We start from the raw sequence: 11875 nt of genomic DNA, 5'->3' as shown, positions 1-11875 counted from the left end.
ATGTAGACAATCTCCAGATAAACCGTCCACAATATGTTCATTTCACACAGTCCTGGCTGTTGCAGGTCATAAGTGTACCAGCCTCCATAGTTCACTGTGAGGCTGCTTTGGAGGTATGGAGCTCAGCTGTCAGCTGTGCTCTGTGTGCACCGAGGTGTCTCCTTGCTCTTGGCTGTCATCTCACTCTGGGCCCGGTTCTGTTTCTCCCTCTCCAGCGCTTTCTCCATCTCTGTGTAGTAGTCTCTCACTCTGGGCCCGGTTCTGTTTCTCCCTCTCCAGCGCTTTCTCCATCTCTGTGTAGTAGTCTCTCACTCTGGGCTCGGTTCTGTTTCTCCCTCTCCAGCGCTTTCTCCATCTCTGTGTAGTAGTCGAGAGCCTTCCGCACCGGGTTAATGATGTGTTGCTGTGGGATTGATGAAGATAGAAAATAAACATTCCACACTCAGATACTCACAGGACATTGTGGGACTGGGGCCCACAGGACATTGTGGGACTGGGGCCCACAGGACATTGTGGGACTGGGGCCCACAGGACATTGTGGGACTGGGGCCCACAGGACAGACGGTCTGTGCCATAGCAGACGGAAGGAAGGACAGACAGACAGACAGACACACAAATTCATTTATAGAAGTGGCTACACCGCTTAAAAATCTGATGACAAACAGCTTCATTAATATTGAGATGAAACGTCCAGCACGCGAGCGACTCCTCAGGAAGATGTGCTGTTCAGGAAGGTGCGGACTGTTCTCCCACTGTGTGTAATACAGTAATGAGGTTCTGTTCAGGAAGGTGCAGACTGTTCTCCCACTGTGTGTAATACAGTAATGAGGTTCTGTTCAGGAAGGTGTGGACTGTTCTCCCACTGTGTGTAATACAGTAATGAGGTTCTGTTCAGGAAGGTGTGGACTGTTCTCCCACTGTGTGTAATACAGTAATGAGGTTCTGTTCAGGAAGGTGCAGACTGTTCTCCCACTGTGTGTAATACAGTAATGAGGTTCTGTTCAGGAAGGTGCAGACTGTTCTCCCACTGTGTGTAATACAGTAATGAGGTTCTGTTCAGGAAGGTGCAGACTGTTCTCCCACTGTGTGTAATACAGTAATGAGGTTCTGTTCAGGAAGGGATGGACTGTTCTCCCACTGTGTGTAATACAGTAATGAGGTTCTGTTCAGGAAGGTGCAGACTGTTCTCCCACTGTGTGTAATACAGTAATGAGGTTCTGTTCAGGAAGGTGCAGACTGTTCTCCCACTGTGTGTAATACAGTAATGAGGTTCTGTTCAGGAAGGGATGGACTGTTCTCCCACTGTGTGTAATACAGTAATGAGGTTCTGTTCAGGAAGGTGCAGACTGTTCTCCCACTGTGTGTAATACAGTAATGAGGTTCTGTTCAGGAAGGTGCAGACTGTTCTCCCACTGTGTGTAATACAGTAATGAGGTTCTGTTCAGGAAGGTGCGGACTGTTCTCCCACTGTGTGTAATACAGTAATGAGGTTCTGTTCAGGAAGGTGTGGACTGTTCTCCCACTGTGTGTAATACAGTAATGAGGTTCTGTTCAGGAAGGTGCAGACTGTTCTCCCACTGTGTGTAATACAGTAATGAGGTTCTGTTCAGGAAGGTGTGGACTGTTCTCCCACTGTGTGTAATACAGTAATGAGGTTCTGTTCAGGAAGGTGTGGACTGTTCTCCCACTGTGTGTAATACAGTAATGAGGTTCTGTTCAGGAAGGTGCAGACTGTTCTCCCACTGTGTGTAATACAGTAATGAGGTTCTGTTCAGGAAGGTGTGGACTGTTCTCCCACTGTGTGTAATACAGTAATCAGGTTCTGTTCAGGAAGGTGTGGACTGTTCTCCCACTGTGTGTAATACAGTAATGAGGTTCTGTGAAATGATGAAATGATTAAATCAATAAATCACCTCCAGGCAGGGGAAGAGGTTGGCCAGCTCGATGAACAGGGGGAAGAGGACAAACCGGATGAATCCTGTTTGAGATGAAGGCTTGGTCACCTTGTCTCGGTCCATGAAGGGGGTGACCGGAAGACCCTCCAGCTTCTCCATGTCACTCTGAGGACAGACGGACCACAAGAAAGGACCGGATTGGCGATAATGCAAGAAGGATGGAATGCAGAGCTGCAGCTTTTATCCAAAGTGCTTTACAATCAGTAGGTACATTCACCCATTCACACACCGATGGTGGCAAGCTGCCACGCAGGGTTCTGGCACACCATGACTGGATGAGCCGGGAATCGAACCACCGACCTCTATTCATCCAAAGTGATTAGTGATGACCCGCTCTACCTCCTGAGCTACAGCCGCCCTACAAAATATAAGTCACCCTTCTTTATGTAGTGACACAAATGGCATGGCACAATATACTGTACATGTTACAGCCAATTTAGGAATCTTGTTAGGAAGATTGCATTGTGGTTCATCACAGACACACCTCTTAACTTCTGGAAATATTAGTATCAGCAGCAGAGATTGTATTTGAATTGCATCAGAGCGTGTTGCCTTCCAGTCATCCTATACCAGAACAAAAGTCCATCTGTGTCTCAAGAGCTCTCAGTCCAGGGTCCAAAATTAACTTTTTTCCCCACTGGCCAAATGCAGAGTAAATGTTCAAATTTGACCTGCCACTGAATAGAATACCATTGTTTTTGTTTGTTTGTTTGTTTTATTTTGGGCTGGGGAGTGAAGCAAATCTACCAGCCACTTGCATACTGTATTTTACCAGCATTTGGCTGGTGCTAATTTTGAACCCTGGCTCATCCTGAACTAGGAAGCACCTCAAAATGATAAATGGTAAAATGGTAAATGGCCTGCATTTATATATCGCTTTTATCCAAAGCGCTTTACAATCAATAGGTACATTCACCCATTCATACAGACATTCATACACCAATGGCGGCAAGCTACCACGCAGGGTGCTGTTACACCATCAGGAGCAATTTGGGGTTCAGTATCTTGCCCAAGGACACTTCGACATGCAGACTGGAGGAGACGGGGATCGAACCACCAACCTCTTTTATCCAAAGCGATTAATGGACGACCCACTCTACCTCCTGAGCTACAGCCGCCCCAAAAGTGCAACCCCCACCACCAAACACTGTACAATTCCTCAAATTGATGTTATATCAGTTATAATAATCGTCTCTAATGGTGGAAATAGATAACCACAAAAATCTTAACAAACTGTTCGAAAATTCATGAAAATCAATTGAAATGTTTTTGCGATATCCTGCTGACAGATTTAAAAAAAAAATCCAGGAGTGAAAACAACATCCTTGGCAGAGCTACTAATAATAATAATAATAAAAAAAAAAGACTTATGACTTGGGAAAACCACATTTTCAGGTAATTTCATTCAATTTCAGGTTGTGCCTCACAAATTCAAGATTTGAATTTATTGAATGAATTCAATGGTTATGAGTGTGCCAACTCAAGGTCAACTGTTTTTTTCTACTGGCACTAATCTCGTTCCATACATAAACCACACACATAAACCACACACATAAATCATCAATAATTTGTGGAAATGAGCGATGCAGACATCTTTGCTATGAAATCACAAAATGGTCAGGTCATGTGTAACACTATGGACACAATCCTTAGAGGGATAACAGTTTTCAACTGGTCATTTGGTGTTGCAACACTATAGTTTCTCTCCATGCAACAGCAGTCAGGTAGCTGGTTGTATTGTTTCTCTCCATGCAACAGCAGTCAGTTACCTGGTTGTATTGTTTCTCTCCATGCAACAGCAGTCAGTTAGTTACCTGGTTGTAGAACTCCTGCAGAAGGCAGTCCAGCCAGGGCTCAGCCACCTCCATGGGCCGCGCCTCGTTGGAGATGTCACTCACTTTGATCAGGATCATCATCAGCTGAACATACATGTATAGCAGGGGAAAAAACACAAGAGCTCAACAGTCACATGACTTTTCGTGACGTCATTTGCCCCGGAAGTAAGTTCTGCATTCATTTTCTCCATAGACACTTTTCGATAAATCCTTATATAACGAGTTTTAAAGCTGGAACCATCATCAGTGATGTCATAAATCCCACTGATGACATCATCAGTGATGTCATAAATCTGACATCATCAGTGATGCTGGTCTCATTGGCCACACAGCAGCCGAGTTGCGGGCAAGGCTGCGCAGCGGGCGAGCTGCGAATGCGGGAATGCGAGCTGCAGGGGCAGCTCAGTAAGCTGCAGTATGGGCGAGGCCGCGCATAGCGGGAGAGTTTAAGAATCGAGCACATGAGATCCATAGTAGATACAATCTAACAGACAGAGAGACCCTCTGACACACACAGCTGTGTCATCCATCCGGTGTCATCCTCGATAGCTCACTCTCCTTCAAATCTCACATCAATAATATCACCCGGTCTGCTTATTTCCACCTACGCAACATCAATCGTCTCCGCCCTTCCCTCACCCCCCACACCACCGCTATTCTTGTGCACAGCCTTGTCACTTCCCGCATCGACTATTGTAACTCCCTCCTCTTTGGTCTCCCTCAGAAATCCCTCCATAAGCTCCAACTGGTCCAGAACTCAGCCGCCCGCATCATCTCCAAAACCCCCTCCTTCCATCACATTAGCCCTGTCCTACAGCAACTTCATTGGCTCCCAGTTAAATTCCGCATCGACTTTAAAATCCTCCTGCACACATTCAAAGCCATCCACAACCTCGCCCCTCCTTATCTGTCTGACCTCCTCCACACTGCCACCTCTACCCGCTCCCTCAGATCCTCCTCCTCCATCCATCTCTCTGTCCCTTCTGCCCGGCTCACCACCATGGGGAGCAGATAACAGATAACTGTTAAAGCTTTTGACACCGTGAACCATGATATACTGTTATTTAAAATGAAGGCTATGGGTTTTAACAGTGCTTCGCTAAGGTGGGTAGAGTCATACCTAAGGGGTAGGAAGCAAGTGGTGGAAGTGAATGGCATCATGTCATCTTCACTAGAGCCTACTTGCGGGGTGCCTCAAGGGAGCATTTTAGGTCCAGTATTATTTCTTTTATATGTCAATGACATGAAATCTGCCTGTGAATGTGACTTGCTTCTTTTTGCGGACGATGCTGCTCTTCTGGTCTCACACCAGGATAAAGGGGAGGTAGAAAGGATCCTCAGCCGAGAACTACTAAGGATCGGTTGCTGGCTGGTTGATAACAGGCTGTCCCTCCACTTAGGTAAGACAGAAGCCATCCTCTTTGGTTCTACCATTAAATTGAGGAGGTCTCCGGGGTTCAGGGTAGTGGTGGGAGACGTAGAGGTCTCAGCCAGAGAGGAGGTCACATATCTGGGATGTGTGCTGGACAACACCTTATCAGGAGAGAGCATGGCGCAGAAGGTAGCAAAAAAGGTTAACCAGAGAGTGAAATTCCTCTTCAGGATTTCAACCTATGTCAACAGGTACGCTCTGGAAATCCTAGCGGGAGCACTGGTTCAGTGTCATTACGACTACGCATGTTCCTCCTGGTACACCGGCATCGCAGTATCACTGAAAAACAGGCTCCAGACAGCGCAAAATAGATTAGTCAGACTCATTCTACAATTGAATCCTAGGACTCACCTACTACAGTCTCACTTCGACAGCCTCAAGTGGCTCAGAGTAGATGAGAGAGTAACACAAATCAAACTCGGCATGGTCCACAGGATAGTCAACAATGCTGTCCCAAAATACCTCAGAAATTACTTCACCAAGGTCAGTGACGTACATGGTCACGGCACTAGAGGGAGCCCCACAGATTTGGTCCCAGTAAAATGCAAAAGATGCATTGGACAGAATTCTTTTCTATACTCAGCGGCAGTAGCCTGGAACAGTCTCCCAGCTGAGATTAAGACAATCACCCCCTATCCCTCCTTCAAAGTTAAAGTCAAGAACTGGACCAGGAGAAACAGAACCTGGAGTTAGAGTATAATAATATATATACATATATATATGTATATAGATGTATATAGGTGTATATAGTATATTGTAATGTTATATTATCTTGTATATATATATAGCATTGTATGGTAGTGATGTGTAACATTATAATATATTATACATTATAGGTAGGTTGGATTTAATGGTAGCCAAGGTGTATGAGGTGGGGGGCGACCTGTTGTCGGCCAGCCAGTAACCGAGCCGATATCTCAATCGACCCTGTATTTTATTAGTTTTATTAGTTTTATTTTGTTTTATTTATTTTATTTGATTCGTTTTCTGAACGTATTTTATTAGGATTTGTTTGGGTTTATTCTTAATTGCACTAATTGTCTTTTAATTTATTTTAGGCTCATATTTATTGACTGTTCAATGTGCCCTATTTCCCCATATTATCCTCCCCCCTACGTGGCAGGCACACCCATGCATTACCCGCAGACTCTGACAAGTGCTTGATGCACTCATACTCTTATACACTTACACACATCCAGGCATACATACAACAGTACACATTTTATCACAGACATCTCAAGGACCGCAATGGAAATAAGCTATTAGCTTTATTGCGTTTTTATATCCTTTTGATAATGGTGAGCCTGTGTATGTATATTTGTATATACTGTATATTCATTATCAATAAAGAACTCAATCAATCAATCAAAAAGCTTTCAGCCGCTCTGCTCCCAAACTCTGGAACTCACTCCCTCCTGACATTCGCAACATTGACACCCTCCCCCTGTTCAAATCCAGCCTCAAAACTCATCTCTTCAAATTAGCATATTCCCTGTAATGTCCATGGTGTTTTCTCTGTTTATTGTTTAGTTTTTTATTTTTGTTCTATTTTATTTCCCTTCCACTCTTTTTATATTTTATACTGTTTGCTTGCCTGTTGCTCTGCTTCTGATTTTACCCTGTAAAGTGTCCTTGAGTGACCTGAAAGGCGCTTTGAAATAAAATGCATTATTATTATTATTACAGCTGTGTCCTTGTTGGGCTCCTGCATTGCCCCCTCTCTCTGCTCTCTGCCCCTGATCATGTTATTCTCTGGGATAGTCATAACATGTTGTGTGTGTGCTCTCTTCTCACTATAAGATCTTTGACTGTCTGTTGTTCCGACACTGTCCTCACGAACCCTCCTGCTACTATGAATTCCTATTTTTCTGTATTCCTATCATGGGGCAGTCTGTCTGCACATGGCTTTTGCAAAGATATGTGGCTAAATACATTTCTGTAAGATTACTTCTCTTGACTCTCGGCTCAATTATCTTGATCTCGAGTGGGTTTTCCTCCAGTTGTCACCATCACATCGTGGCTCAGTAGAGGTGCGGGAGAAGAATGTATTGATTCAATTCCATTCTACAACGATAGGTCAATCTCACTCTTATCAAATTCTAATTGAATAAAAATTCCATTTCTGATTCCCAACCACAATACTGACATTTCTTCATTTTCCACTTAGGAAATCTAAATGAAATCTAAATGCAACGTAACATACCTCATGCAGCAGCAGACTCTCTCTGCTCTGAGTTTTAGCAGCTATAAGTTATGATATATTCCTTCCCAATGCCTCTCCAAACTGATCCTATGGATCATGTTCCGTTGTGTTGACATCTACTGTCCTCTAGTCTTACCACATCTCTGTGCTCCTTGTTGTTGAAGTCAAAAACAGGCAGGATGGACTTGAACTTATTGAGGATCTCATTGTGTCTTGTCATGTCAGTGGCCAGGATGCATCTGCCAAAATGAAGAGAGAATAAACACTCTTAGAATGATTCGCTCGCAGCGTATGTCGCGGCGCTGTTACTGCTGAATTGCACGCATGCTAAGAGAACGACAGAGATGAGCTCACTTGATGATTCCCTCCCGTATTCGTTTGTACTGTTCTGTGGTCAGATTTCTGAAGATATTGGTCTCTGTCTAGAAAAGAGAGAGAGAGAGAGAGAGAGAGAGAGAGAGAGAGAGAGAGAGAGAGAGAGAGAGAGAGAGAGAGGGAGAGAGAGAGACTTCTGTTCGTTGTTACTGCCTGCAGCACAAACTCCTCCTCATACGTTCTGAACAGAACAAACGTCACATACAAGGACGTGTGACCTCGCTGACCAAGCCTTACCTTCTCCAGTATCTCAAAGGCGACGGCACAGTGGTGGTTCTCCAGCGGAGAGATGTCATTGTAGCGAAGAGCAAGTTCAGTCCGAGCATTTATCTGAAAGATCAATTTAACAGCGTTGAGTAGAATTTTTATTTATTTATTTATTCGTTTATTGAGCAGGGACAAATGCATAGAACATTATTTCATATGACCTACAAAAGAGATGTCATGCATACAGGTTTCTAGCCAAGGCTAATTTGCAACCCCTGTCCCTGGTTAGGCCTTTAAAACAAAAGTTCAAGAGAAAAATTAAAACGGTACCAAAATGTTAAAAACGAACCATATAAAACAGAACAAAATAAAGACAAAAACAAAAAGCAAAAACACAAAACAAATAAGGACAGAAAACTAAAATAGTACAATACTAAAAGTCAATGTTCACAGGCTTGTTTCAGTTTCAGCCATTGTTTTGCTTGTGTGTTAAATACGGTGAGTTCTGTCAATGTTTTTATTTCTGGTGGTAATGTGTTCCATAATTTGGTACCTATTACCGAGAAGGATGACTGTCCGAATGTTGTTCTGCGTTTCGCTGTTCTACAATTGAACCTGCATTACTGAGCTGGAGAATGAAGCACGACTCTACTGTATACATTTGAATAAGTAGAAGTGCACTTGGAGAACGCAGACCTCCGGCAAGGCCAATACTCCAGTCTGCCATGATATGCACATTTTGTGAGTCGGATCGGAAACCCTAGCCCCGACCCATGCACCCACATCCCCCCCCCCCCCCCCCCCCCCCCCCCCCAGCCACTCCCCGTACCCACCCCTCCAACCCCCAACTCTCTATGACAATCCTATCCATAGCTACGGCCCCTTTTCCCTAGCCCCGCCCCCGTCCTTGACCGGAATCGGATCTGCAAAAAAAACAAAAAAAAACGTGCTACACCCTTCAACCAAGTTTCAGGAAAATTGGCCCAGTCATTTTTCCTTAATCCTGCTAACAAACAAACAAACAGACAAACAAACAAACAAACAAACAAACAAACGACACTGAAAACATAACTTCCTTGGCAGAGGTAATAATCCTGTATACAGCAGTTCTGTACAGCCTAGAGCAGGGATGGGCAACTTTGATGATAGAGAGGGCCACTAAAAAATGTCCTCGCTACCAGAGGGCCAGATTTTGCTGAGGGCTGGAGGCCGAATGGCGCCGGCGTGAAAAATGTTGGGCATTTGAAGCCAGGTTTAGAGGAATAACTCATTTTAAATGAACAGTTGTGATGTCATTATTCAGTCTTAACCACCAATATTTGATCCTTTTCTCACTCACTCCTATGTCATCACCTGCTCTCCCTGCAGGGCTTGAAATTAACTTTTTTGACCACCTGCCAATATGGCTGCTAGATTTTAAAATGACCAACCAATTAGAATTTCCACTAGCTAAAATGTTTTTCTTGAAATAAACCAGAATATGAGTGTGTTAATTTAAGCATAAGTATCAGTAAGTGGCCCGGGATTCTCAAAGCCTGTGTTGAGGGTCACATGAACAAAAATGCAGTCTTGAAGCTAAATAAATCCAAAACCGTGTTAATTATTTAAATTTCTACTTCAATGTAGAACAGTCATTTCTTACACATGAGATTACTTTTAGCCTTTTAGTCATAAAGATTATTGAAAGATATTCCATATTCCAGACTGAAATGTTATAACAGAAGTGGAGTATTGGCCAGAATGACATGAACATTTGGACACTTATTCAGCGGGTATCTTGCATGTTGCGTTCAGGTGTACTGTAATTATTATTATTATTATTTTGCAATTCCAGCGCGGGCCACACAGGGGGCGCCCATCCCAGGCCTAGTGGGATAGAGCATGCCAGTAAAAATGCCATATCATATATGCTACATCCAGATTGAATGAGGTTGTTATCCAGAGGGAAACCTATGCAGCAACACATCGTATGTCTACATCAAAGTATACAATGACATTTCAAGCATTTGCCCTGGCTTCAGCTATGCCAGAAGTAGTCTCGCTTGCCAGACTCTCTCCCTACAATGGGAGTCTGATTGACTACGTTTACATGCACACAATATTCCACTATTATTCGGAAAATGACAATATTCAGAATTTGATAAAGGTCATGTTCCAGTTGCATTTTCTGAATTTGGCCTTTTTCCGAATTTAGCATTTTCCGATTAAGACATCTGGGTTATTCCAGTATTATTCGGGTTTTCGGAGGATTCTTTGATCATGTATACAGCGCATTCGGAATATGCGTCTCAATCAATGGTCTCAATCAGGGTTTTTACCGCAGTTTGCGACGCATGTTGCCTGTTTGTGGTCAACTGATGTGTGCTAGAAAGCGCTAGAAGAGGCGATATAATCATATAATATAATCCGTCATCTCTGGCATGCGAAAAGAAAAGCCCACATTTCTGATCGGGAGGAGATGAGAAACATCGATTGGTGCCCACGGAAGTCCAAAGTGCTTGCGAGCCTGCGAGGTAATAACGTAGGCTACTAGCCTACTTTATGAATGTGCAAATAATTATTTGATGTGCAAATAATCGCAACGCCAAACTTTCCAGCAGCAAGCTCCTGAAATGGACCAAGTGATCCTCTGTTTATTCTCAACAGAAAACCTCCGCCTACCTGCATCTCTCTCTCTCCCCCCCCTCCCTCACGTGTCGGGGAGGGCGAGCTACGGCTGCATGTAAACGGGAATATTAGTGGATTATTCATTTAGTCGGAATACTGTCATTTTCCGAATATGGGCAAAAACCGGAATATTGTGTGCATGTAAACGTAGTCACTGTTGATGATGTTGTTTCACAGCGGCGCAGGCATTGGAGACGGACAGATTCGTCACGGAGGGAGCGGAAAGGAAATCCATATATGGTCGCAGCCGGTCAGTCAGAGCGGGTCAGAGCCAATGGCAGAGCTCGTAGCGAGCGGAAAGGGATTTTCTTCCGCTGCCGACTGAACTGGTCGCCACCGATGGCAGAGCTGATACCAGCAGCCAGACTTCTCTCTGGGAAGTCTGGCAAGCGAGACTATGCCAGAAGTGGCCTGCTAGCCGCCGGCTAACAAACGGCATCCAATGGCTTGACTGACTTTAACTTCAAGGATGTGTTGAGGTCAAAGCTTGACCTCAACACATCGTCAGTGCTCCAATCCATACACCTCCTTCACCAATTAGCCATCAAGGATGTGATGATTGGAGAGGTACCAGGGCCTCTCCATGATTTGCCCTTACTAAAACCTTCTCCCTCACACACACACACACACACACACACACACACACACACACACACACACACACACACACACACACACACACACACACACACACACACACACAGACACACACACACACACACACACACCATCTGGGTGACACAGAAGCAGTGTTTGAAGTTGTGGAAAGGGATGTTGTTGTAGCGGCGGTAGACTTGGAACAGGAACTGCTGCAGCACCTCTGGCTCGATGTTGAAGGTGGCTGTGAAGTCTAAGTCCGTGTACATGACCTGCAGGAGTACCATGATCTCTGCATCCTCCCACTGCCTACACACACACACACACACACACACACGCACACGCACGCACGCACGCACGCACACACACACACACACACACACACGCACACACACACACACACACACACACACACACACAGGCACACGCACACACACACACACACACACACACACACCAGTTGCATTTGCCTAAAACGCTCGGCGATGAATGGAAGGAATCAATGAAGTAACCAAACCTGAGTGAACGCACGCTTCTTCCCGTCACGTCACGTGAGAGCCCCACACTTCACGCTTCCTCCCGTCACGTCACGTGAGAGCCCCAC

The 11875-nt window shown here is 44.6% G+C and overlaps 1 protein-coding gene across 1 annotated transcript; it reads right to left on the bottom strand.

Moving 5' to 3' along the window:
* Positions 1–244: 244 nt before the first annotated feature.
* LOC310777960 (high affinity cGMP-specific 3',5'-cyclic phosphodiesterase 9A-like) lies at positions 245–11558 on the bottom strand (the record flags this gene model as incomplete). Its single annotated transcript, XM_083638293.1, has 7 exons — positions 245–403; positions 1914–2060; positions 3770–3874; positions 7562–7664; positions 7780–7847; positions 8038–8130; positions 11403–11558. 7 exons carry the CDS (start codon positions 11556–11558, stop codon positions 245–247), a joined length of 831 nt encoding a protein of 276 aa, XP_083494419.1.
* Between the last annotated feature and the right edge of the window lie 317 nt (positions 11559–11875).

This window comes from Poromitra crassiceps (genome assembly GCF_964638095.1).
Source record: "Poromitra crassiceps genome assembly, chromosome: 6".
Lineage (NCBI taxonomy): Eukaryota > Metazoa > Chordata > Actinopteri > Beryciformes > Melamphaidae > Poromitra > Poromitra crassiceps.
This window is presented reverse-complemented; position numbering and strand designations above follow the sequence as displayed.